The 18,457-nt window shown below is 48.2% G+C and overlaps 6 protein-coding genes across 6 annotated transcripts; 3 read left to right on the forward strand and 3 right to left on the reverse strand.

Moving 5' to 3' along the window:
- Window positions 1-889: 889 nt before the first annotated feature.
- On the reverse strand, window positions 890-3,275 carry GGS25DRAFT_388136 (RNA-binding domain-containing protein). The gene is made up of 3 exons (XM_049258325.1): window positions 2,919-3,275; window positions 2,697-2,860; window positions 890-2,625 (listed from the first exon to the last, which is right to left on the reverse strand). Exons 1-3 carry the CDS (start codon window positions 2,953-2,955, stop codon window positions 1,564-1,566), a joined length of 1,263 nt encoding a protein of 420 aa, XP_049115049.1. The 5' UTR covers window positions 2,956-3,275; the 3' UTR covers window positions 890-1,563.
- Window positions 3,276-3,847: 572 nt separating this feature from the next.
- Window positions 3,848-4,797, reverse strand: GGS25DRAFT_388155 (uncharacterized protein). Its single transcript, XM_049258326.1, has 4 exons — window positions 4,723-4,797; window positions 4,504-4,618; window positions 4,080-4,412; window positions 3,848-4,023 (listed from the first exon to the last, which is right to left on the reverse strand). The coding sequence occupies exons 2-4, from the start codon at window positions 4,545-4,547 to the stop codon at window positions 3,939-3,941; spliced, it is 462 nt and encodes a 153-aa protein (XP_049115050.1). The 5' UTR covers window positions 4,548-4,618; window positions 4,723-4,797; the 3' UTR covers window positions 3,848-3,938.
- A 1,028-nt stretch (window positions 4,798-5,825) lies between these two features.
- On the forward strand, window positions 5,826-8,449 carry GGS25DRAFT_388632 (GTPase-activating protein gyp1). The gene is made up of 6 exons (XM_049258328.1): window positions 5,826-6,200; window positions 6,261-6,399; window positions 6,472-6,591; window positions 6,661-7,133; window positions 7,184-8,049; window positions 8,103-8,449. The coding sequence occupies exons 2-6, from the start codon at window positions 6,371-6,373 to the stop codon at window positions 8,358-8,360; spliced, it is 1,746 nt and encodes a 581-aa protein (XP_049115051.1). The 5' UTR covers window positions 5,826-6,200; window positions 6,261-6,370; the 3' UTR covers window positions 8,361-8,449.
- A 691-nt stretch (window positions 8,450-9,140) lies between these two features.
- Window positions 9,141-10,532, reverse strand: GGS25DRAFT_524057 (NADH oxidase; the record flags this gene model as incomplete). Its single annotated transcript, XM_049264528.1, has 1 exon — window positions 9,141-10,532. The coding sequence occupies one exon, from the start codon at window positions 10,530-10,532 to the stop codon at window positions 9,141-9,143; it is 1,392 nt and encodes a 463-aa protein (XP_049115052.1).
- Window positions 10,533-12,033: 1,501 nt separating this feature from the next.
- Window positions 12,034-14,518, forward strand: GGS25DRAFT_533474 (cytochrome P450; the record flags this gene model as incomplete). The annotated part of the gene is made up of 6 exons (XM_049265677.1): window positions 12,034-12,384; window positions 12,453-12,695; window positions 12,751-12,945; window positions 13,006-13,110; window positions 13,224-13,492; window positions 13,550-14,518. The coding sequence occupies 6 exons, from the start codon at window positions 12,034-12,036 to the stop codon at window positions 14,025-14,027; spliced, it is 1,641 nt and encodes a 546-aa protein (XP_049115053.1). The 3' UTR covers window positions 14,028-14,518.
- A 1,111-nt stretch (window positions 14,519-15,629) lies between these two features.
- GGS25DRAFT_388208 (branched-chain amino acid aminotransferase II) lies at window positions 15,630-17,612 on the forward strand. Its single transcript, XM_049258327.1, has 2 exons — window positions 15,630-17,224; window positions 17,287-17,612. The coding sequence occupies exons 1-2, from the start codon at window positions 16,145-16,147 to the stop codon at window positions 17,458-17,460; spliced, it is 1,254 nt and encodes a 417-aa protein (XP_049115054.1). The 5' UTR covers window positions 15,630-16,144; the 3' UTR covers window positions 17,461-17,612.
- The last annotated feature ends 845 nt before the right edge of the window (window positions 17,613-18,457 follow it).

Here is an 18,457-nt window from a genome sequence, read left to right on the forward strand (position 1 = left end):
CTAAAAAAGACCATCACATAACTAATAACTAACACACACACCTGGGCATATATAAGTAGGTACAGTAGGGATGGATATACCGCAGTTACGTATGATAGGAATGCCTCTACCGACCTCTTCGGCACTTGCTGACTTTTAGGCACTTTTCCCATCCTCAACGTCATGGGTTTTTGCATCTAGTTAATACCCTATTAAGTTCCTACCACCTACCAGCCTACCAGCCTGCCCACCTACGACCCAATCCAACCCAATCCAATATCCAGTGGGTCAATTACACACACACACACACACACACACAGGGAGACCGCATCAATAAAAAACCCAGCCAAAAGAGAGCAAAAAAGCTGAAGGAAAAAAAAGGGGGGGGGGGGAAACCAGATCAGATCCACTGGTTAAAGTACATAGTGACGCGCTGTCGGTATTAACCTGTAAGCGCGAACATTCCTCCCCCCCCCCCGCCCACCCCTGCTTAACGCGATATCCCATGATCGGCATCAAAGGCTGCCTTTGTAAGTAACTAGGGCTTACGGAATGGGGGACGCTCGGTGGAGATGAGGATATAATAATATATTAACGAATACTGCAATACTGTAGGTACATATTACAGAATGATTCGACCTTGGAACCTATTACCTACATAGGTAGCCTACTAACAACCTACTGTAACCTAGTATGATGGATTATTACTGCTATATACGAAGTATGTAACTACCTATGATGAATTTGCCGACCCTAATGTCGCTTCGCATGTGGACTCGTTTGTGGATGCCTATGCTAGATTCCAATACAATACATGACCACTAGCTACATACTTACCTGCCTGCCTACCTATAATACTAAATAACAAACATCTACTTGACAGCTGGCAAGCGTACATTTCTCACAAGGAGATATCACTCTCACATGGGTAGGTAGTTTGGCATCAATATCATACAAAGAGTTGATTTGTGCAATACATAGTACTACCTAATGGGGGCAGATCAGGTATCGCATTTTCCTATGAACAAGAGCCTTACGAGTCCATCTACATACAATTAATCTCGTCCATCTCGTCCGTGTACGATGGGCTAAAGAGAACTCGCGAAGCCAAATGATCCCGTGCCGTGTCCACCGAAATACGGTGTCGATCCTCGACACCTCAAGAGGCCCTCATCCTCTCAGCCTCTGTAAATATGAGGGAAAGCCAACTACTGCAAATTCTCCCTCTGCCGATGTCTGCCTTGAAGTGTTAATTGTAGGATAGCAGTAGTTCCGTGTGCGAATGAGTAGGTGGGTTTTTGGTTTATTGAGTACAAGCGAAATGGCCGGCGCAAGTAATGCCATTTGCAAAATGGTAAATGTTTGCAGGCGACGTGAAAAGAAGACCGTCGTTTCGTAACGGCGGTTATTATGGTTGTTTTTTTCCATTTTGGAAGTATATTTTCCTCATGAGGTTACATATCATCCACTCATGAGCTCGTGAAAGCTTGTCCTGTCGATTCTTGATTCTCTCTTCACGTTCCCAGTAGCCGTCACTGTCCCAGGAGTAAAGAGCGTTGGGGCATCTGACCCCTTCTAGCGCTTCTAACGGCCATAAGGATGGAACCCTCGGCTGCCTCCTCGACCTCCTCCGCGATAGTTGGCACCTGGCTTGCCCGCGTTCTTGGGGCCCGTGGGCGCGTTAGCTGGAGGCGCATGATTTGGGTCGACGGGGCCTGGGCTTTGTTGATGCCCACCACCTCGGCCTCGATATCCTCCACGGCCTCCTTGATTGAAGTTGGGCTGTGGCACATCGTCGTACATGCCCTCCCAAGAAGTTGGGTCTGCTCCACCTACGTTGCCGCCGTAGGCCTGATTATACCCACCTCGGCCGCCACGTCGACCTCCACCACCGCGCTGGTTGTTGAACATGGGCTGCTGGTTAAAGTCGCCGAAGCCCTGTTGGCTTGCATCGCTTTGCCCCTGGCCCTGGCCAGCACCACCGTTGCTCATCATTTGATTCTGCATTTGCTGCTGCATCTGCTGCACAAGAGCTGGGTTCATGTTGGCCATCGCTGCCATTGGGTTGTTTGGGGAACTCGGAGTACCGCCTTGGGCCATTTGCTGTTGCAACTGCTGCAGCTGCTGCATTTGCATCATCTGCATCATGCCAGGGCTCATTCCCATGCCTCGGTTCATGACCATCTGCTGTTGCATCATGCTCATGTACTGCTGCATTCTTTGCATGTACTGGGCCATAACTTGAGGGGTCATGCCTCCCTGGCCCATCTGGGGAGCCATCTGAGGCTGGCTGGGTCCCTGGTCATCCATGCCGCCTTTTCTGAACTTGCCTCGTCGCGTAGCTTCCTCCTCTTCCCGCATATTACCACGCGGCTGAGCTTTCTTAACCTCAATTGGTTTTCCGTGAATTTCTAAGTGGGTGCTAAGGCAAGCATCAACGCCGGCTTCACTTTCAAAGGTGACAAACCCAAAACCCCTTGGTCGGCCTGTGTCTTTGTCCATCATAAGAGTCGCGTCGACGACCCGGCCGAACTGGGCGAAGTAATCCTTGAATTCAGGTTCGGTCGTTTCCTGGCTGACACCTCCAACGAATATCTTGCTGGTCTTTTCCTGCTCATCACGGGGAATAGCCCTTTTTGGGTCGATCTAGATTAGGAATTAGTAATCTACATGACCTTTGATGTGACTATTAAACGAAAGCATCAAGAAAAACTCACAATCTTTCCGTCCAAGTAGTGTTCTTTGACCATAACAATGTTCACCGTCTTGGGGTCCTTGAAAGTGAGAAATCCAAATCCACGTGATCTGCCTGTGGCACCATCTCTCATCACCGTACATTCCGTTACCTCGCCAAACGACGAGAAGTAATCACGAAGCGACTCTATTACTAATTGTTAGTATTTTTAAACTAGACGGAACTGTCCATGCTAGGTGCTTACGGTCAGTTGTCTCCCAGTTTAGTCCACCAATAAACATTTTCCTATACGCAGATTATTAGCCTTGATTCCATCACAATGAACTACGGGATGGAAAATCGGAAGTTAGTAATTTCATGTAGCTTGAAACATCATGATTGTGGCCAAGCAAACATGTAACGTTCATGTGGTTCGCAACAAGCCCCGATAGCCGGTCTAACCTTCGACCTTCATCCTCTATGCGCTTAGCCGTCCGGTCAAGAAATCTGTATGAGGAGGTGGATCTTTGTCTAGACACTTTCCGGTGGATTCAGACCCTTCACTATCGGGGGGGCATAGGAAGATAGATAATCCACCTCTTGGCTGCTAAAAATGTCCATAGTAATTGGTGCTGGGTGGTGCTGGGTACTTGATGATATTTTGGTAATTAAGATGAGGCGAGGGCAGGCGCATGGACCAGTGTCGTGTTCTGAGGAGTCAAGCCCCAGGTAGCACTGCTCAATAGAAAAGGACAAGGCAGGGTGATGTCTGAATTGTCGATTTGCTGTCTCTTTGCTATCGTGAAGCTAGGACATGACCTCGAGCGCTATTCGCTGCCAAATGTCTTGTTACAGCCTTCAGGGTAATAGTCCCTTTGCGAGCTTTATGAGCCTATCTCTGACGAATGGCTATAGAAGGCAGTATTCTGTTTTGTACTGACTATGGTCGAACTTTTTATCGTTGGCTTTCCTTTTCAAGGTAGAAGAATGACTCCTCCAGCGTTTTTATATCTGCTCTTTCTCCCGCGATGCCTGCACCTTTTCTTTTCATTAAGCTTAGGATGGCCGTCGTACTATTTCTTTACTCATGCAACTGAATGTTGACCGACTTGGCAAGTCCATCACCAGACCGTTCCTTCGAAGACAGCTCAGCTAGCAAGCCAGAATAACTTTCTTCTCTTGCCCACCAAAGATCTCCTGGCAAAAGCCCCAGGGTACTAAGGCACACCCCCTTTCGACTGACCAAGCCTACCCGGGAATCTGGGACACCCCGAAATCATACGTTTCAAGCGTTTAAGAAGGCTGATCTTACTGTGGACCGGCTTTCGAAGTCGAACGAGGCGCAGAGGGGCTCTTCTAGGGCTCGCCGACTAGTAGAAATGCCTAGGTATATAGAAAGCAATGGATTGAAAATAAAATGACTTACCCGTCTTCTTTGACACTAGGTCCTCTAGTCGAGTGGTAGGCAGGAGTAGATTCATCATGTTGAGACTGATTACCTCCAACAGAATTGGCTGGGCCATTTCCTAGGTTAAAATCGACATCATCGTCATCATCATAATTGTCATCTTGATAATCATCACCGTATCCATTCTCTTCAATTGTGTGAGCTACATCGATAGGGGCTTGGTCGTATTCGGGTCTGCTGGGTACTTCAACGGTTGGCTGGGGGTTCATCGGTGGAGGCGCGGGAGCTTGAGTTGCTTGAGCTGTAGGCGCTGATTGTGCGGATGCGGCAGCAGCCTCATTGTCGTCATAACTAAAGAGAGTCAGTTACATATATTAATGAAATGGGTTAAGAGGCTGCCAAAGGCATCTTCATCCAGCATTATATTGCGACATGTACTCACAGATCAGCGAAAAGATCATCCTCAAAGTTTTCTTGTTCAGCCATGGCGAAGGATGCCTTTCGATACTCGACGCGACAGCGACAGTATAAGAAAGACTCGAAAGGTATGGAATGGACTGTTGACTTGGATTCGACTTTTAGAAAAGATATGAAGAGGAACCGGAATCTAAGAAAAAAAAAAGGATTGATGAATAAATAGTAGATAGGATGGATGATTGACCAGTTACTTCAATTCAGTTGATCATATAATAAAAATTACAAGGAAGGAAGCTATCAGGCCATGCACACAGACATGCAAAATGTTAGACGGTAAAGAAGACAGAAGAATGAATGAAAATATGGGTGAATATGTTGTGTGTTGCATGTGTGTTGTGCTTGTGTGTGTGTAGACTTTATATTTAAGATGTCGACAGGAAAGAATTGCAGCCTTCTAAAAAGATGAATGGGATGCACGCCGACACGACACTGTAAGAAATCTGGAGCCAATAAAAAACGCGAGATCAGCGACAGACAAACTAAAAACTTCAATCCAAGGGAGGGTCTTCGGCGGGTACTGGGTAATATGTGCACGGACCAACTCCATTTAACTCAAAGTTTCTAGTCTACATAGTACATATGACTGTATTACCTAGGGTATGTAACTATTAACCTAGATTCTTAGTAAATTTAAAGAGCTAGTTACCTTTTTGATGTATTTATTTCAATGTTCTTCCAATCATCGTCAGTTTCAGCTGCATCTTTTATGGGGCTACAACTATGCTAAGTAAAGCCACAGGCCTCTTGGTAATAGTATTGTAACTGACGGTGCATACAGTATGCACAGGTACAAACTACCCTAAGTACTACTAGTAGTATGTACCTAACTTACTATTATTTAATTGTGTAGGTAGGTACTGTGTGTCTTTGACAAGATCCATTCAGTTAAATAGCACTTCAAAAAGAATAATTTGAAGTGGAAGTTTTTTGTGCAGATAAAGAAAATGATATAATTGTTATCCACACTGTTTAATATCCACGTAAGGTGCTTGCTATAATGTTCCCACAGAATTCATATTAATTACTGATGCATACCTACATCTTCATGGCATGAATACTACCTAGTACATATGTACTACATAGTACTAGGTACTAGGTACTAGGTACTACATAGGTATGTGCTATCATTGATGTAATACATCAAGCCTTGAGATGTGTATGTTATGGAGGCTTGAGAGTGTGGCTGCCATCATTAATAAAGCAATCTAGCCTACTGTACAATACATAGTTAGGTTAGTACCTTCCAAAACTTAACTGTAGGTAGCTTGAGCTTGTTATGGCAGTTACCGAGGGGTACCGTGGCACTGCATTAGCTCAACTTCAGATGTCATTCGAGGTACAATGCAATACCTAGCAGTAGCACTCAATAGTACTGCAATATTATACTGCACGTGTACCTACAGTACAACTCCTCCATCCTTCAATACTCAAGAGTCAATACTACTAACCTAGTGCAATATTCAAACATTGAAGTCCTTTCTTGCTTTGCTTTTCGGTGCATGCTATCTTGCCTAATTTACATAGTTCTCTTGAAGTCCGCCCTTCCTGGGCGATATTTCACTTTATAACAACGATGTGGCCGTGATTGACTACGAACAAACAAACCTGATGTCTGCCATGTTTTCATCCTCCGGTAGCGGCAAGAAGCCGCCTACCCAACAGGTTAGTACTTGGAAACCTGACACTTGAGGAATTATTGCTTGATAACTGACGATGACGTAGGAAATGATCCAAGTTGGTACGTATTCGTGCTTGACCTCGCCCTTTGATTTGCGACTCAATGCGCTCATACGGCGCTCATCTTGACACGAAGGAAACTAGCTCGCTAACCTATGTCGCTCGTATTAATAGAACGGTCTGAGTAGGTCGCATGCCCGCTCTCTATCAACCAAGTCAGATGGCTCCAGAGCTACAATAACTAAATTCCAACTAGGTCAGCTTCGCCGTTCTGGCGGGCTCAAAAAGAAGGCGCTCCGAAGAGAACTGGTCGAGATCCTAATATGGTCGTGGGGGCTTCCTATTCTCATGCCGATATTCTCAAGTTTGATACTATGTGCGTTTATTGAAAAGGCTCTTTCTTTTCCGTATACTTGTACATCGCTAACCTGGTTTTCTACGTCAGGAATCTCTCAGGTTCCTCTTCCCGCCCCAGGACCCCTCCTTCCTCGTCCTCTCCACAGAGGATCCGAACCAGTGACGTTAGCTCGCCGGCACCAAAAGCCTCGTCTGGTTTGTCGTCGCCTCCGCTGAAAACATATTTCAACTTCTTGTCAAACACGAACCGAGACTGGGATGTTGACGATGCCGAACTGCCAGATGGAGAAGACATGTTTGGGTATGAAGACGACGATGGAGACGAATTCGGCCTTCCGAGCTTATCGAATATGAAACGACGATCCCGAAAATCGGCTGCCGCTCGGAGTAGTGCCTCTTCTCACGCTCAACGAACACCATCCGAATCCGCGCTCGGTTTCCCACGGAGGCGGTATTCGAACAGTGCCGACATAGCAATCGAACGACCAGCACCAACGTACCCAATGCCGAAAAAAAGCGAGGGGAAAATACTGCGACCACAATATAAAGACATCCTCAAGGGTAAGCATCATATGAACTTTGTGGTTGTATTGATAGCTTACACTATATAGACCCGGCTAATGCTCTTCATCTTATCGATCATCCCGCGACTCCAGCTAACGCGACTCCCAAGGAGATCGACGCCATCAACTCTCGCATAACAAAGATTAACAAATTCAAAAAGATCCTTCAAGCCAGCACAATACCATTAACAGATCTCAGGGCTTTGGCGTGGGGTGGCGTCCCTAGCGAAGTTCGTGCTATGACATGGCAACTCTTGTTGAGTTATTTGCCAACTAGTAGCGAAAGGCGTGTCGCTACGCTTGAAAGGAAGCGCAAGGAATATCTTGATGGGGTGCGTCAAGCGTTTGAGCGAGGAAGCACTAACCCATCCTCCAGTGGCCGGTCAAGAGGACTCGATGAAGCAATATGGCATCAGATTAGTATCGATGTCCCTAGAACCAATCCCCATATCGAGCTATACAGCTACGAAGCGACACAGCGGTCACTGGAACGGATCTTATACCTTTGGGCAATTCGACACCCGGCAAGCGGGTACGTGCAAGGCATCAATGACTTGGTAACACCCTTTTGGCAGGTCTTTCTGGGTACTTACATCACAGACTGTAATATTGATAGCGGCATGGATCCGGGCCAGTTGCCTAAAGCGGTACTTGACGCAGTAGAAGCCGACTCGTTTTGGTGTTTGACAAAACTGCTAGACGGGATTCAAGATCATTATATCGTCGCTCAGCCTGGCATTCAACGACAAGTTGCTGCGCTTCGCGATCTAACTGCTAGGATTGACGAAGGGCTTGCCAAGCATCTCGAGAGTGAACATGTTGAATTTATTCAGTTCAGTTTTCGCTGGATGAATTGTCTTCTCATGAGAGAGATCAGTGTCCGGAATACGATTCGAATGTGGGATACTTATCTGGTACGTACGCCCTTCATTCCTTGCTCAGTCTCCTGTACTAACCATATATCCAGGCTGAGGAGCAGGGCTTCTCTGAATTCCATTTATACGTGTGTGCGGCCTTCCTAGTCAAATGGTCGTCTAAGCTGGTCAAGATGGATTTCCAGGAGATCATGATGTTCTTACAGGCATTGCCCACGCGCGACTGGACCGAGAAAGATATCGAACTGCTGCTTAGTGAGGCTTACATTTGGCAAAGTCTATTCAAGAATTCGGCTGCCCATCTAAGGGGCGGACCTAGTCGAGCTCCAACAACCAACCTACAGTTATGATGGGAATGTTTACCTATGTTTGGCACTATTCATCATCGTTTCAATATACCACTCTAACAACAGGAGCAATCAGGGTTAAGGAGAGCCCCGGTTTCTACTATGTCATCAGGCTCTAGTTCTGCTCATAGTGATTATGCCTTGATCGAAAGAAAGTATGGTCTTATAGGTGGAAATTGAATGCCTGTTTACGGCTTTTCCGCTCCAGGCATACCTTGCGAAAGCAGAACAGGCTTTGCTCACCACAGGGTCAGCGGTACCTACTTCTACAATCTACACATATATATTTCCCTATCTAAAGGTATCATTATGGTGTTTAGGGTGCGAAAACACTTGGGCTCAGAGAGTCAAGTCCTTGCACTACTCTATAAATACCAAAATAGGATGGGCATGGGGGGTTCGGCGGAGTGGTCTTCTCTGCAAAATGGCCTAGGGACAATAGCCTATGCCACATGGTGAAATGGTACGCTTTGAAGAAATCAGCAAGGCAGTCCATCACATGTACTTCAGTATGCGCGCGAGCATGTTCAATGAAAAAAAACCAACCCAAAAACAGATTGGTGACAAGTGATGGCTGCCATTGGATGTGATAAGAGACCGCACACACAAGCAAGCCAAGGTTTTTACTAGCCAAATTGATCGCTGGCATCGACACCACAGTATGTGCCAGGTTTACTTAAAAGTCGTGCCAAATTATCAGGGGTATATTATGGATATTACGGTATCTTGAGAGAATACGAACTGGGGGCCATGTTATATTCTGTGACTTAAAACCCGCGTTACTTATCCTGCCCCATACGGCCTCGGTGTCACTGACTCGAACCTAACATGGTCAAGAATATCGGTCTTGGATCTCGTACGATAAGCTGCAACCCACTTCGCAAAACCCTTGAGGAAGTCATCGACAACGGCCTGATCCGACGGGTCGTTGGGCTCCTGGTTGAGACTCAGCTGCAGCATGTGCGCCCCAGCCAGCGCAGCGCTATAGCCCCAAGCATCCTCGTCCCCCAGAATCATCGTGTCGCCTACCAGCGGCTTGATGCAGCCCTTGACCCCGCCCACCAAGATATCCCGCGGCAGCCTCGGCTCCGTCGCACTCGGCCGCCCCAGCCCAACCCCGTCCAGCCCGCTGCTCCTCAGCGCATCCACCATCCCCCCCACCGTCCGAACGCCCCCCGTGATGAACGTCCGCATGCGCCGCACGTGCGGGACGACCAGCTCCGCAAACTCGATGAAAAACGCCTCGCGCCGTCGCGTGCTCTCCTTCCGGTGGTGCCACCCCGGCGCCTCGTACGTGCCGCCGCTGAGCTCCACGACGTCGAAGCGGCCGTGCGCCTCGAGCAGCCGCACCAGCTGCGCGGCCTCCGCGGCCTCGAACCCGGCCTCCTGGAACTCGACGCTGTTGATCTTGACGGCGAGCACGAAGGCGGGGCCCGTGGCGGCGCGGATCTCGTCCGCGATCTCGGTGACCAGCCGCGCGCGGTTCCGCAGCGGGGGGCCGCCGTAGGCGTCGGCGCGCTGGGAGTTCGTCGTCGGCGACAGGAACTGCGCGAGCAGGTACCCGTGCGCGGCGTGCAGCTGCGCGCCGTCGAAGCCGGCCCTCTCCAGGTACTGCGCCGCGTGCACGAACGCCGCCTTGACGGCCGCGATCTCGGCCGCGCTCGCCGCGTGCGGTCGCCCGAACGCCGAGAGCGCGCCGTACCCCTTCGTCAGCTGCACGTCCGACGCCGACACCGGGTGCGGCTGCAGCGCCGCCTCCGTCTGCCGCCCGGGGTGGTTCAGCTGCCCCAGGAACATGCCGCCGCCGCGCTTGCCTGCCGCCGCCAGCCGGCGGTACCCCTCGAAGCGGCGCTTGTTGTCCTCCTCGTCCTCGTGCGGCGGGATGATCATGTTCCCGAGCGCCTCGAGGTGCGTCGGGTCCACGATGATGTTTCCCGTCACCACGAGGCCCCAGCCGCCGTCGGCCCAGTGCCCGTACAGGTCGCACAGCGCCTGCGTCGGGATCCCGCTCGCGCCCAGGTCGCCCTCGACCCACGTCGCCATGCGCTCTGTCATGGCCACCTTCATCAGCCGGTTGGGCGCTGCTGCTGCTGCCGTCGCGAAGGGGAAGGTCAGGGGCGAGGATAGGGGCGCCGCGGAGACGTCGGGGGTGCGGGTTGTGTAGCGGGTTGGCATGTTTTTTTTTTCTTTTTTTCTTTTGAGGTGGGGGAGGGGGGGGATTGTGTGATGTGATGTGATGTGGTGTAGGAGATGTCACGTTACTCTACCTCAGTATCTGCCTACTAGATAACTATCTAACTGCCCAGGTACGTAAATATCAAGCTCGAAATTCCCAGTTCGTTTTTGGTTATTTAGGTAGAGACAGAAAGTACCAAGCAAAATATAAACAAACCAGCTTCGATCTGTCTACCTACCTACATACTTACTACGAAATACCTACCTACCTACCTACTAGGCACCTAGTCAACTAATCAGACGTCTGGCCTAGAAAGTAGTAGACACGTACCCTTTGCGAGATGTGGGGGTTTTTGAGATTATCCCCCAACCCAGATTATGTAGAGTTTTGCCTGAATACCTCTCTACATTACCTATCGACTAATCTCTACTGTTATCACAGAAACTTCCCTTACCTATTGTTTCTGCATCTGAATCTACATCTGCGTCTGCGGCTCTGGCTGAGACGCCATTTGCCGACCTAGATACCTAGCACAATCAATCCAATCACAGCCATGGTAAGTCTTATGACCTATTACCTAACTATCGACTTCTATCTCCAACATACCTACCTACCTGGCGTGGTCGGTGAGTCGCAAGTAATCATCGGATATGTACAATGGGTCGACTGGGCTAGGTTAGATATATACCCACTCACGTCCTAGTCGATAGTCCACGCCACCGGCCTGCAAGTTTCGGTCTTCACATCACCCATCATCCCACAAACATATCATTTCCGAAGTTATTCCTAGAATTCACGTACGTAAAAACTAGATATCAGTCTACCTACTTCCCAACCTACCTATCTGCCCACCTATTGATGTAGACTTGGCATGCACATTTCTGCAATGACGTCTTCAAGTCGGGGTATTCTTACGTGTGTCGTCCCAACCCAGGAGCACGATCCTGTTACTGTAGCAGCCAACGACGAACAACACACATCCATCGTGTCTTGGCATATGCATTTACCGATAGGCTTCCGCCTTTGCTCATACGGATCTGTGCCTCCCCCGCAAAACCTGCCGAGGTGATATCCAGTATAAGAACCAAACAAGAAATTTCGTGGGGCGTTAGTTCGTTAGGACCGCAAATAACTCGGGGTTATATCAAGCGTCTTGTGGTTGGACCTTCTTTTCCGTGATTGTGGATGGGTGATGAGTTTTCGGCTCGCACGCAGCGGGTGGTGTACTACCCGCTGTGGTGGTCATAATTGGATCTGTGCTACCCCAGCTTTTCCCCAGATCATTATGGGGCGGTTGATAGGTCGGGGGACGCAGAGTAAGGTGATGATGCATACCTTACTAACTATTATTATCCAAGCTAACAACCCCGCCCCCATACTCGAGAGGTTATCGTGGGCAATATATAACGTGAGAAGCCGTCAAGGGAAGATGTTTTCGACGGGCTCATATCATCATTCATTGTGAATTTGACCGCTCTTGGGAAGCGGGGTCTTAACATAATGGCAGTATCACCGAGTACTATCGTCGTGATAGCGGCGGTGTTCGCTCTTCTTTACCGGCTCAGTAGGGTTGGACAACGCCCCAAAGGATACCCCCCTGGTCCTCCCACGTTACCCCTGATAGGAAACATTCATTTGATGCCAAAAGAGAAAGGACACCTTCAATTTCAGAAATGGGCCGAAGAGTATGGTCCAGTATACTCACTGATGTTGGGAACCCAGGTCATGATTGTTCTTTCATCGGATAAGGCGATTAAAGATCTACTGGATAAGAGAAGTGGTATATACTCCTCAAGGCCAGATAACTATCTTGCCAATGTCGTTAGCGGAAATCTTCGAATGTTGTTAATGGTACGTTGTTATATCACATGCTTTGTTTGGCTGTTGTTTGAGGACGCTGACTCTGATATGAACAACAGGAATATAACCAGACGTGGCGTATGATTCGCGGGCTTGTACACAATAGTCTTAACATCAAGGCAGCCCGAACCTATGTTCCGTATCAGGATCTCGAAAATAAGGCGATGCTTCTCTCATTCCTCGAGGATCCTACCCACTTTATCGAACATATGCGAAGATATACAACTTCGCTAACCACGCAAATGCTTTTTGGGTTTCGCACCACTCGTTATGACGATCCGAAGCTTACACAGCTCTATCATGTGCGGCCAATCATTGAGATTATGTCTTGATACTTTGCTGATCACCGAAATATAGGGATTCGAGAAATTTTCGACAGTCGCCGGGTCACAATCCGCAGCTCTACTCGATACTTTTCCCGTGCTAAGAAGCCTTCCGGATTTTCTTGTTCCTGGAAAACGATATGCCACAGAGCTGCATAAAAAGGAAGCACCTTTATTTGTGGGACTCTATCAAGAAACGAAACAGAAACTCCGAGATGGGAAATCAAAGGTAGGTAAGGCTTCTGTCCGTGTAGACTTAGAGATAAGGGAATCTAACCTTATGGTGAAGCCTTGCTTTTGCGCCGACCTTGCCCGAGCGCAAGACCAGGCAGGCTTTACTGATGACCTCGCTGGTTACGTTAGCGGCACCTTGTTAGAGGCCGGATCAGACACAGTACGTATAAAAATGTCGGGCGAGTTTCTCGAGTCCTTGTATCTGCCTAGAAGTATCGCCTAGAATTTCTAGGGTTCCGCGAAACTGGAGACAGGGTACTAATATGTATGTAGACGGCCGCAACATTGGTCGGCTTCGTTCAGGCACTACTTATTTTCCCGGAGGTGGTTAAAGCGGCGCAAGCCGAACTCGACCGTGTATGCGGAGACCGACTCCCAGATTTAAATGACCTGCCGGAACTCCCCTATATCCGAGGCTGTATGAAAGAAAGTATGAGATGGATGCCAACTGGAATCCTCGGCGTGCCGCATGCCGTCACTCGTGACGATGAATACATGGGTTATAAGATTCCGAAAGGTGCCGCGGTAATGTGGAATGTCTGGTAAGTAAAGGAGAACATAATCGGATATTGCAGACTTCTCACTCTTCCTGGGCATAGGGCTATTTCCAACGACCCAAAACGTCATCCCAATCCCCGACGATTCGATCCAACACGTTGGGCCCATGACCTTCAAACCTCACTAGAGGCGGCCACTAATGCAGACGCATCTAAGCGTGACCATTTCCTCTTCGGTGCTGGGCGTAGGCTCTGCCAAGGAATGCATATAGCGGAAAGGTCTTTATTTTTGGCCATGTCGCGATTACTCTGGGCCTTCGACTTCGAGAGGGCCATTGACGAAAAGACTGAGAAGGAAATCGTCCCGGACATGGAAGACTTGGTGGAGTCGGGCTTGTTTGTTCAGCCCAACCCGTTCAAAGCGGTGATCACACCTAGGAGCCCACAGAGAGCGGAGCGTGTCCGAGAGGAATGGGACGCGGTAGCAAAACTGCTTGATGGCGAAAAGCAGTGGCAAGATGTTCCGGAGGGATTGATCTGGAAAGACTACGAACCGACCGAAGCTGCGGTGAAAGCCTGAATACCTAGTAAACCAGTTAAGCTAGTAGCCCTGCAGTCACACGATGCGGGCTCAGAAACTTCAGATAGGGATTTGTTGCTTGGGTCGCTTGATTATTACATGGAGAAGAGGTGATTGGACAATGAAGAAGCATACCTACTACTAGGTACATATGTGTATGTACGTAGGCTGACATCTGTATGTCAGAGATGGAGTTACATTTATGTATGGGGAGCAAACAAGTGAAAAAAAAAAAAAAAAAAGAAGAAGAAAAAGAGAAGGATGCACAAGTATGTGGCTACTCCGTAATACCTAGTATTGACAGCAGTACAGCACTGACTCACTGAGACTCGATGCTGTATGTACTTCAATGTTAGGCATACATAGGTAGTTACATATGTACATCAAATACCTAGTACCTACCAACCTTGAACAAATAACTACATAAGACGGCAGTTATTAACTATTTGGTGGCAGGAACGGCCAGATAAGGCAATGGGCGGCAATTTACGGCTTCAAAATGATGGAAGTTGCCCGGGAGCAACCCTTTTTTTTTATGAGCCGAGGTGCGGCCTAAAAATTCCACAGTCCGTCCTTCCATCCCCCTTGCAATGATTTTTTCTTTTGCAAATAATTCAAGTCCGATCTCGAAATTCTAGAGTCACCATTAGTTCTGTGGAGAAATCATGTCTGTAACAAAATATTGTTCATTCTTGCGGTCTCGGATACTCCTTTTTCTTTCCTTACATGTAACTATCACTTGTCTCTTGTCTTTCTAAGGTAAAATTCTTTTGACTCGGTCCTCAACATTCAACATTTCGTCATCTTAATATTAAAACTACTAACCTACTACCTACTTAGCGAACATATGTCTATGTAGCTACCTAACCTAGGGCAATGTAGGTGAGTATGTATTGTGTACTAGGTATATTTATACATGCGGCCCGAGAAGCGGAAAGTCACCCGCCCCCAAATTCAAGTTTAGCTACGTCTTTGTACTACCCGTCTGCCCGTTTGCTCGACGTCAAATCACCCGGCATTATGTTGTGCTCCACCACCCACATGATTTTCAGCCTCCGTGTGCAACCGAACTCGAACGCATACTAAACGCATACCGACCTTATACAGTGCTATACCTGACGTAGTGCTACCCAGAACTTTGGTCCACCTGACGCCACGGTAATACATATGGAAATATCATCTATACAACCTCACCTTGACACTATCCATCGTACCAGCATTGGAACTTCAATGTTTCTTCTATATCTAGATTGGTACATATCTAGTCCTACCTAGTATTACCATTCCAGCGGTATAGCCCTAGGTATCTAAGTATATATGGATCTGTCAGTTTACGGAGTGCCCATTAGTAGCGATCCCAAGCTCGTGGAATCTGCCTACTCTTTTAATCTGTGGGTATTAAGTGGTCACCACCCTTATCTCCTCGCCTTAGCTTCATGGGCCAAATCGGGTTGGCTGGCGTAATGGAGTAATGGAGTAATGGAGTGATAGAGAAGGTGCAAAAGTTTACGATAAGTTTCCTTGTCTTACTGGGCTGCCCAGACTGCCAGACTTACGTGGGGAACGACCAAAGGCTCCGTAACAGGGCCACGCCCTGTATATGGCAGCTTGTTGACGATTCCACTTCCAATGCGGACTTGACACGCTACCTACTTAGTACCTGCACAATAGGTACGGTACCTAGACCAATCTAAGGTAGGCACAGACACTAGCAGTCACAGATCTTTTCTCCGTCAAGGAATAAAAAAGAGTACGACGTATATAGTAGTTCTCTATTGGTCATTGAGTCATATTCGGCCTCCCCTGGGCGGCGAAACATGGCGAAAGGCTATTTCGATAATATTTCTATTATTTATACTTTCCTTCTACCTGGTCCCACGTTACCCTGCCTACCTACTACTTACTTAGTAGAAACCGCGATTTTACCTCTTTCCGGCTTATTATCCTGAACCACCTGAACCCTAAATAGTGTTCTTACTAAAAAGGTCAACCTTTATTTTCCATCAACACTGCCCAATAAGTTACCTACCTAGGTAGTTATCTTGTTCCGGGATTCGATCTTCTATAATCATACTACCCGTCCATTGCATTCATAGAACAGACTCGGTTCATACATCATGACTCCCACCGCAGTTCCATCGACAGTCCACGACGGCGAGCAAGACCTGGACTTGACTTCTTCTGCTATTGACCACAAACTAGCCGAAAATGGTCAATCCAACGGGACATCCACAACAAACGTCCAGGAACTGGATGCTTCCAAGCTCACTTACACCTTTACAGAGAAGCCTGGTGATGTTCCTCCTCTAGGAGTCGACTCCATCGACGGCGTAACGGTCTGCACGGACCATATGATCACGGCAGCATGGTCAGCCAAATCTGGCTGGAAAACGCCGGAACTCAAACCCTACGGCCCCATCTCCCTGATGCCAACCGCTTCTGTACTTCACTACGCAACAGAATGTTTCGAGGGTCTAAAGGCTTATCGTGGCTATGACGGCAAACTGCGCCTGTTCCGTCCCAATTGTAACGCCGAACGTCTTCTCATGTCTGCAACGCGCATTAGTCTACCGGGCTTTTCTTCTGGCGAGGTAGAAAAGTTGATTTTGGCCTTAATGGCTGTGGATGGGCCTAAATGGTTACCTCGTGACCGTCCTGGTAGCTTCCTCTATCTACGCCCGACTGTTATCGGAACACAGGCGCAACTCGGCGTGCAGGCACCGTCCGAGGCTCTTCTATACATCATTGCCACATTCATGCCCGTCTTACACTCGCCAGCTGGTGGCATGAAACTACACACTTCACCAGACGACATGGTGCGTGCGTGGGTTGGCGGATTTGGGTATGCGAAGGTGGGCGCAAACTATGGCCCATCTCTCCTGGCCACGAAAGAAGCTCGCGCCAGAGGATTTGGCCAAATCCTATGGCTTTACGGCAACGAAGGCTACTGCACGGAAGCCGGTGCGAGTAATTTCTTCGTGGTGTGGAAAACGAAGGAGGGCAAGACCGAAATCGTCACAGCCCCGATAGACGATAGGCTAATTCTGAACGGCGTTACGAGGCGCAGTCTGTTGCAAATTGCTCGTGAGCGCTTAGAAGGCGAGATTGATGTGGTGGAGAGAAAGTACACCATCCAAGAGGTGATGGATGCTAACGCGGAGGGACGACTGCTAGAATCGTTTGCAGCTGGTACAGCGGTAAGTTTCCCCTTTTTATTAAATCCCTGGAAAGAATATTGCATACTAACATCCATGAACAGTTCTTTGTCTGCCCCGTATCACTCATCCACCACCGGGGCCAAGACATCCAGATCCCTATGGGCAAAGCAGGCGATGGCGGCCCTTACAGCTTGAAAATAAAGGGCTGGCTCCAAGATATCATGTACGGAAACGTAGATCACCCATGGGGTGTTGTCGTACAAGAGGAGCAATAGATCGCCTAAATTTTCCGACGCCTATTCGTGACTATCCGATATCTTGGGTCGATTGCCGTTACGATCAGCCCAATTTCCCTAGATTTTCGTCATCTAGATCGTATTTTCCGTTCGGGTTCCTGAGCCGCTACTAAAGTACGGCTTATTCTATTGGACAAAAAAAAAAGAAATAGCAATTCTAGGAAGAAAAAAGCCGGCTACTACTGACGGAGTTGCGGGTGGGGAGATTCTCTTTAGCCTAGCACGAACATTACATTACACAACCTCCCAAGTGGTCCATTCTCATTCGATCCACGACGATATTTCAATCATCTGAGGGTTCCCGCGACTTCGGGATAGAAAAAGTGATCATAGGAAAAAGGGGTGGGGGGATTGCATAGGTTTTGCATAGCGAATCTTGCTTCCTTTTTTTTTGGGGGGGGGGGGATTCTTGTTCATCGCCGGTTGTTTGTCTATCCCCTAGATCTAGCGTAATACGTACCATGAGAAGGAGTAGAAAAAAAAAGAGGGGGAGGCATAGTGGTTCTATGTAGATACTCCATCGTCCCAGCATCTAAAAGCGAATGAATGAATAAATTCCTACTTACCTGCCTTAGTACCTACCTATTTACTTATCTCAGTTCTCAAGTCTCGACCTGCTTACAAAGTATATAATGCATATACATAACCCCTTGTTCGTCTTCCTCGCCCTGATGGATCATCAAATAAACGGAATAACTAATCTAACCTACCATCCTATGTACCTAGGTAGTGCACCCAGGTATCATCATACACGCGTCTAGGTGGGGGTAATGAGTTCCGCAAGCACCTACTGTAGGTTAGTATTTTACCTAGGTAAGCACCTGCAGCTTCAACCAGGTTCCTGGGACAAATAGATATCTCGAACTTAGTTTCTCCCCCTTCCAATCCCCTCTCTTTTGCCCCTCGGACGAATGTAGGACGAAGACGGGTTGTGTGTGTCGTGCTACCTACTACTATGTAGCATACCGAGAGGTAC

The sequence above is a fragment of the Hypoxylon fragiforme genome, assembly GCF_022984875.1.
Source record: "Hypoxylon fragiforme strain CBS 206.31 chromosome Unknown GGS25scaffold_7, whole genome shotgun sequence".
Classification (NCBI taxonomy): Eukaryota; Fungi; Ascomycota; class Sordariomycetes; order Xylariales; family Hypoxylaceae; genus Hypoxylon; species Hypoxylon fragiforme.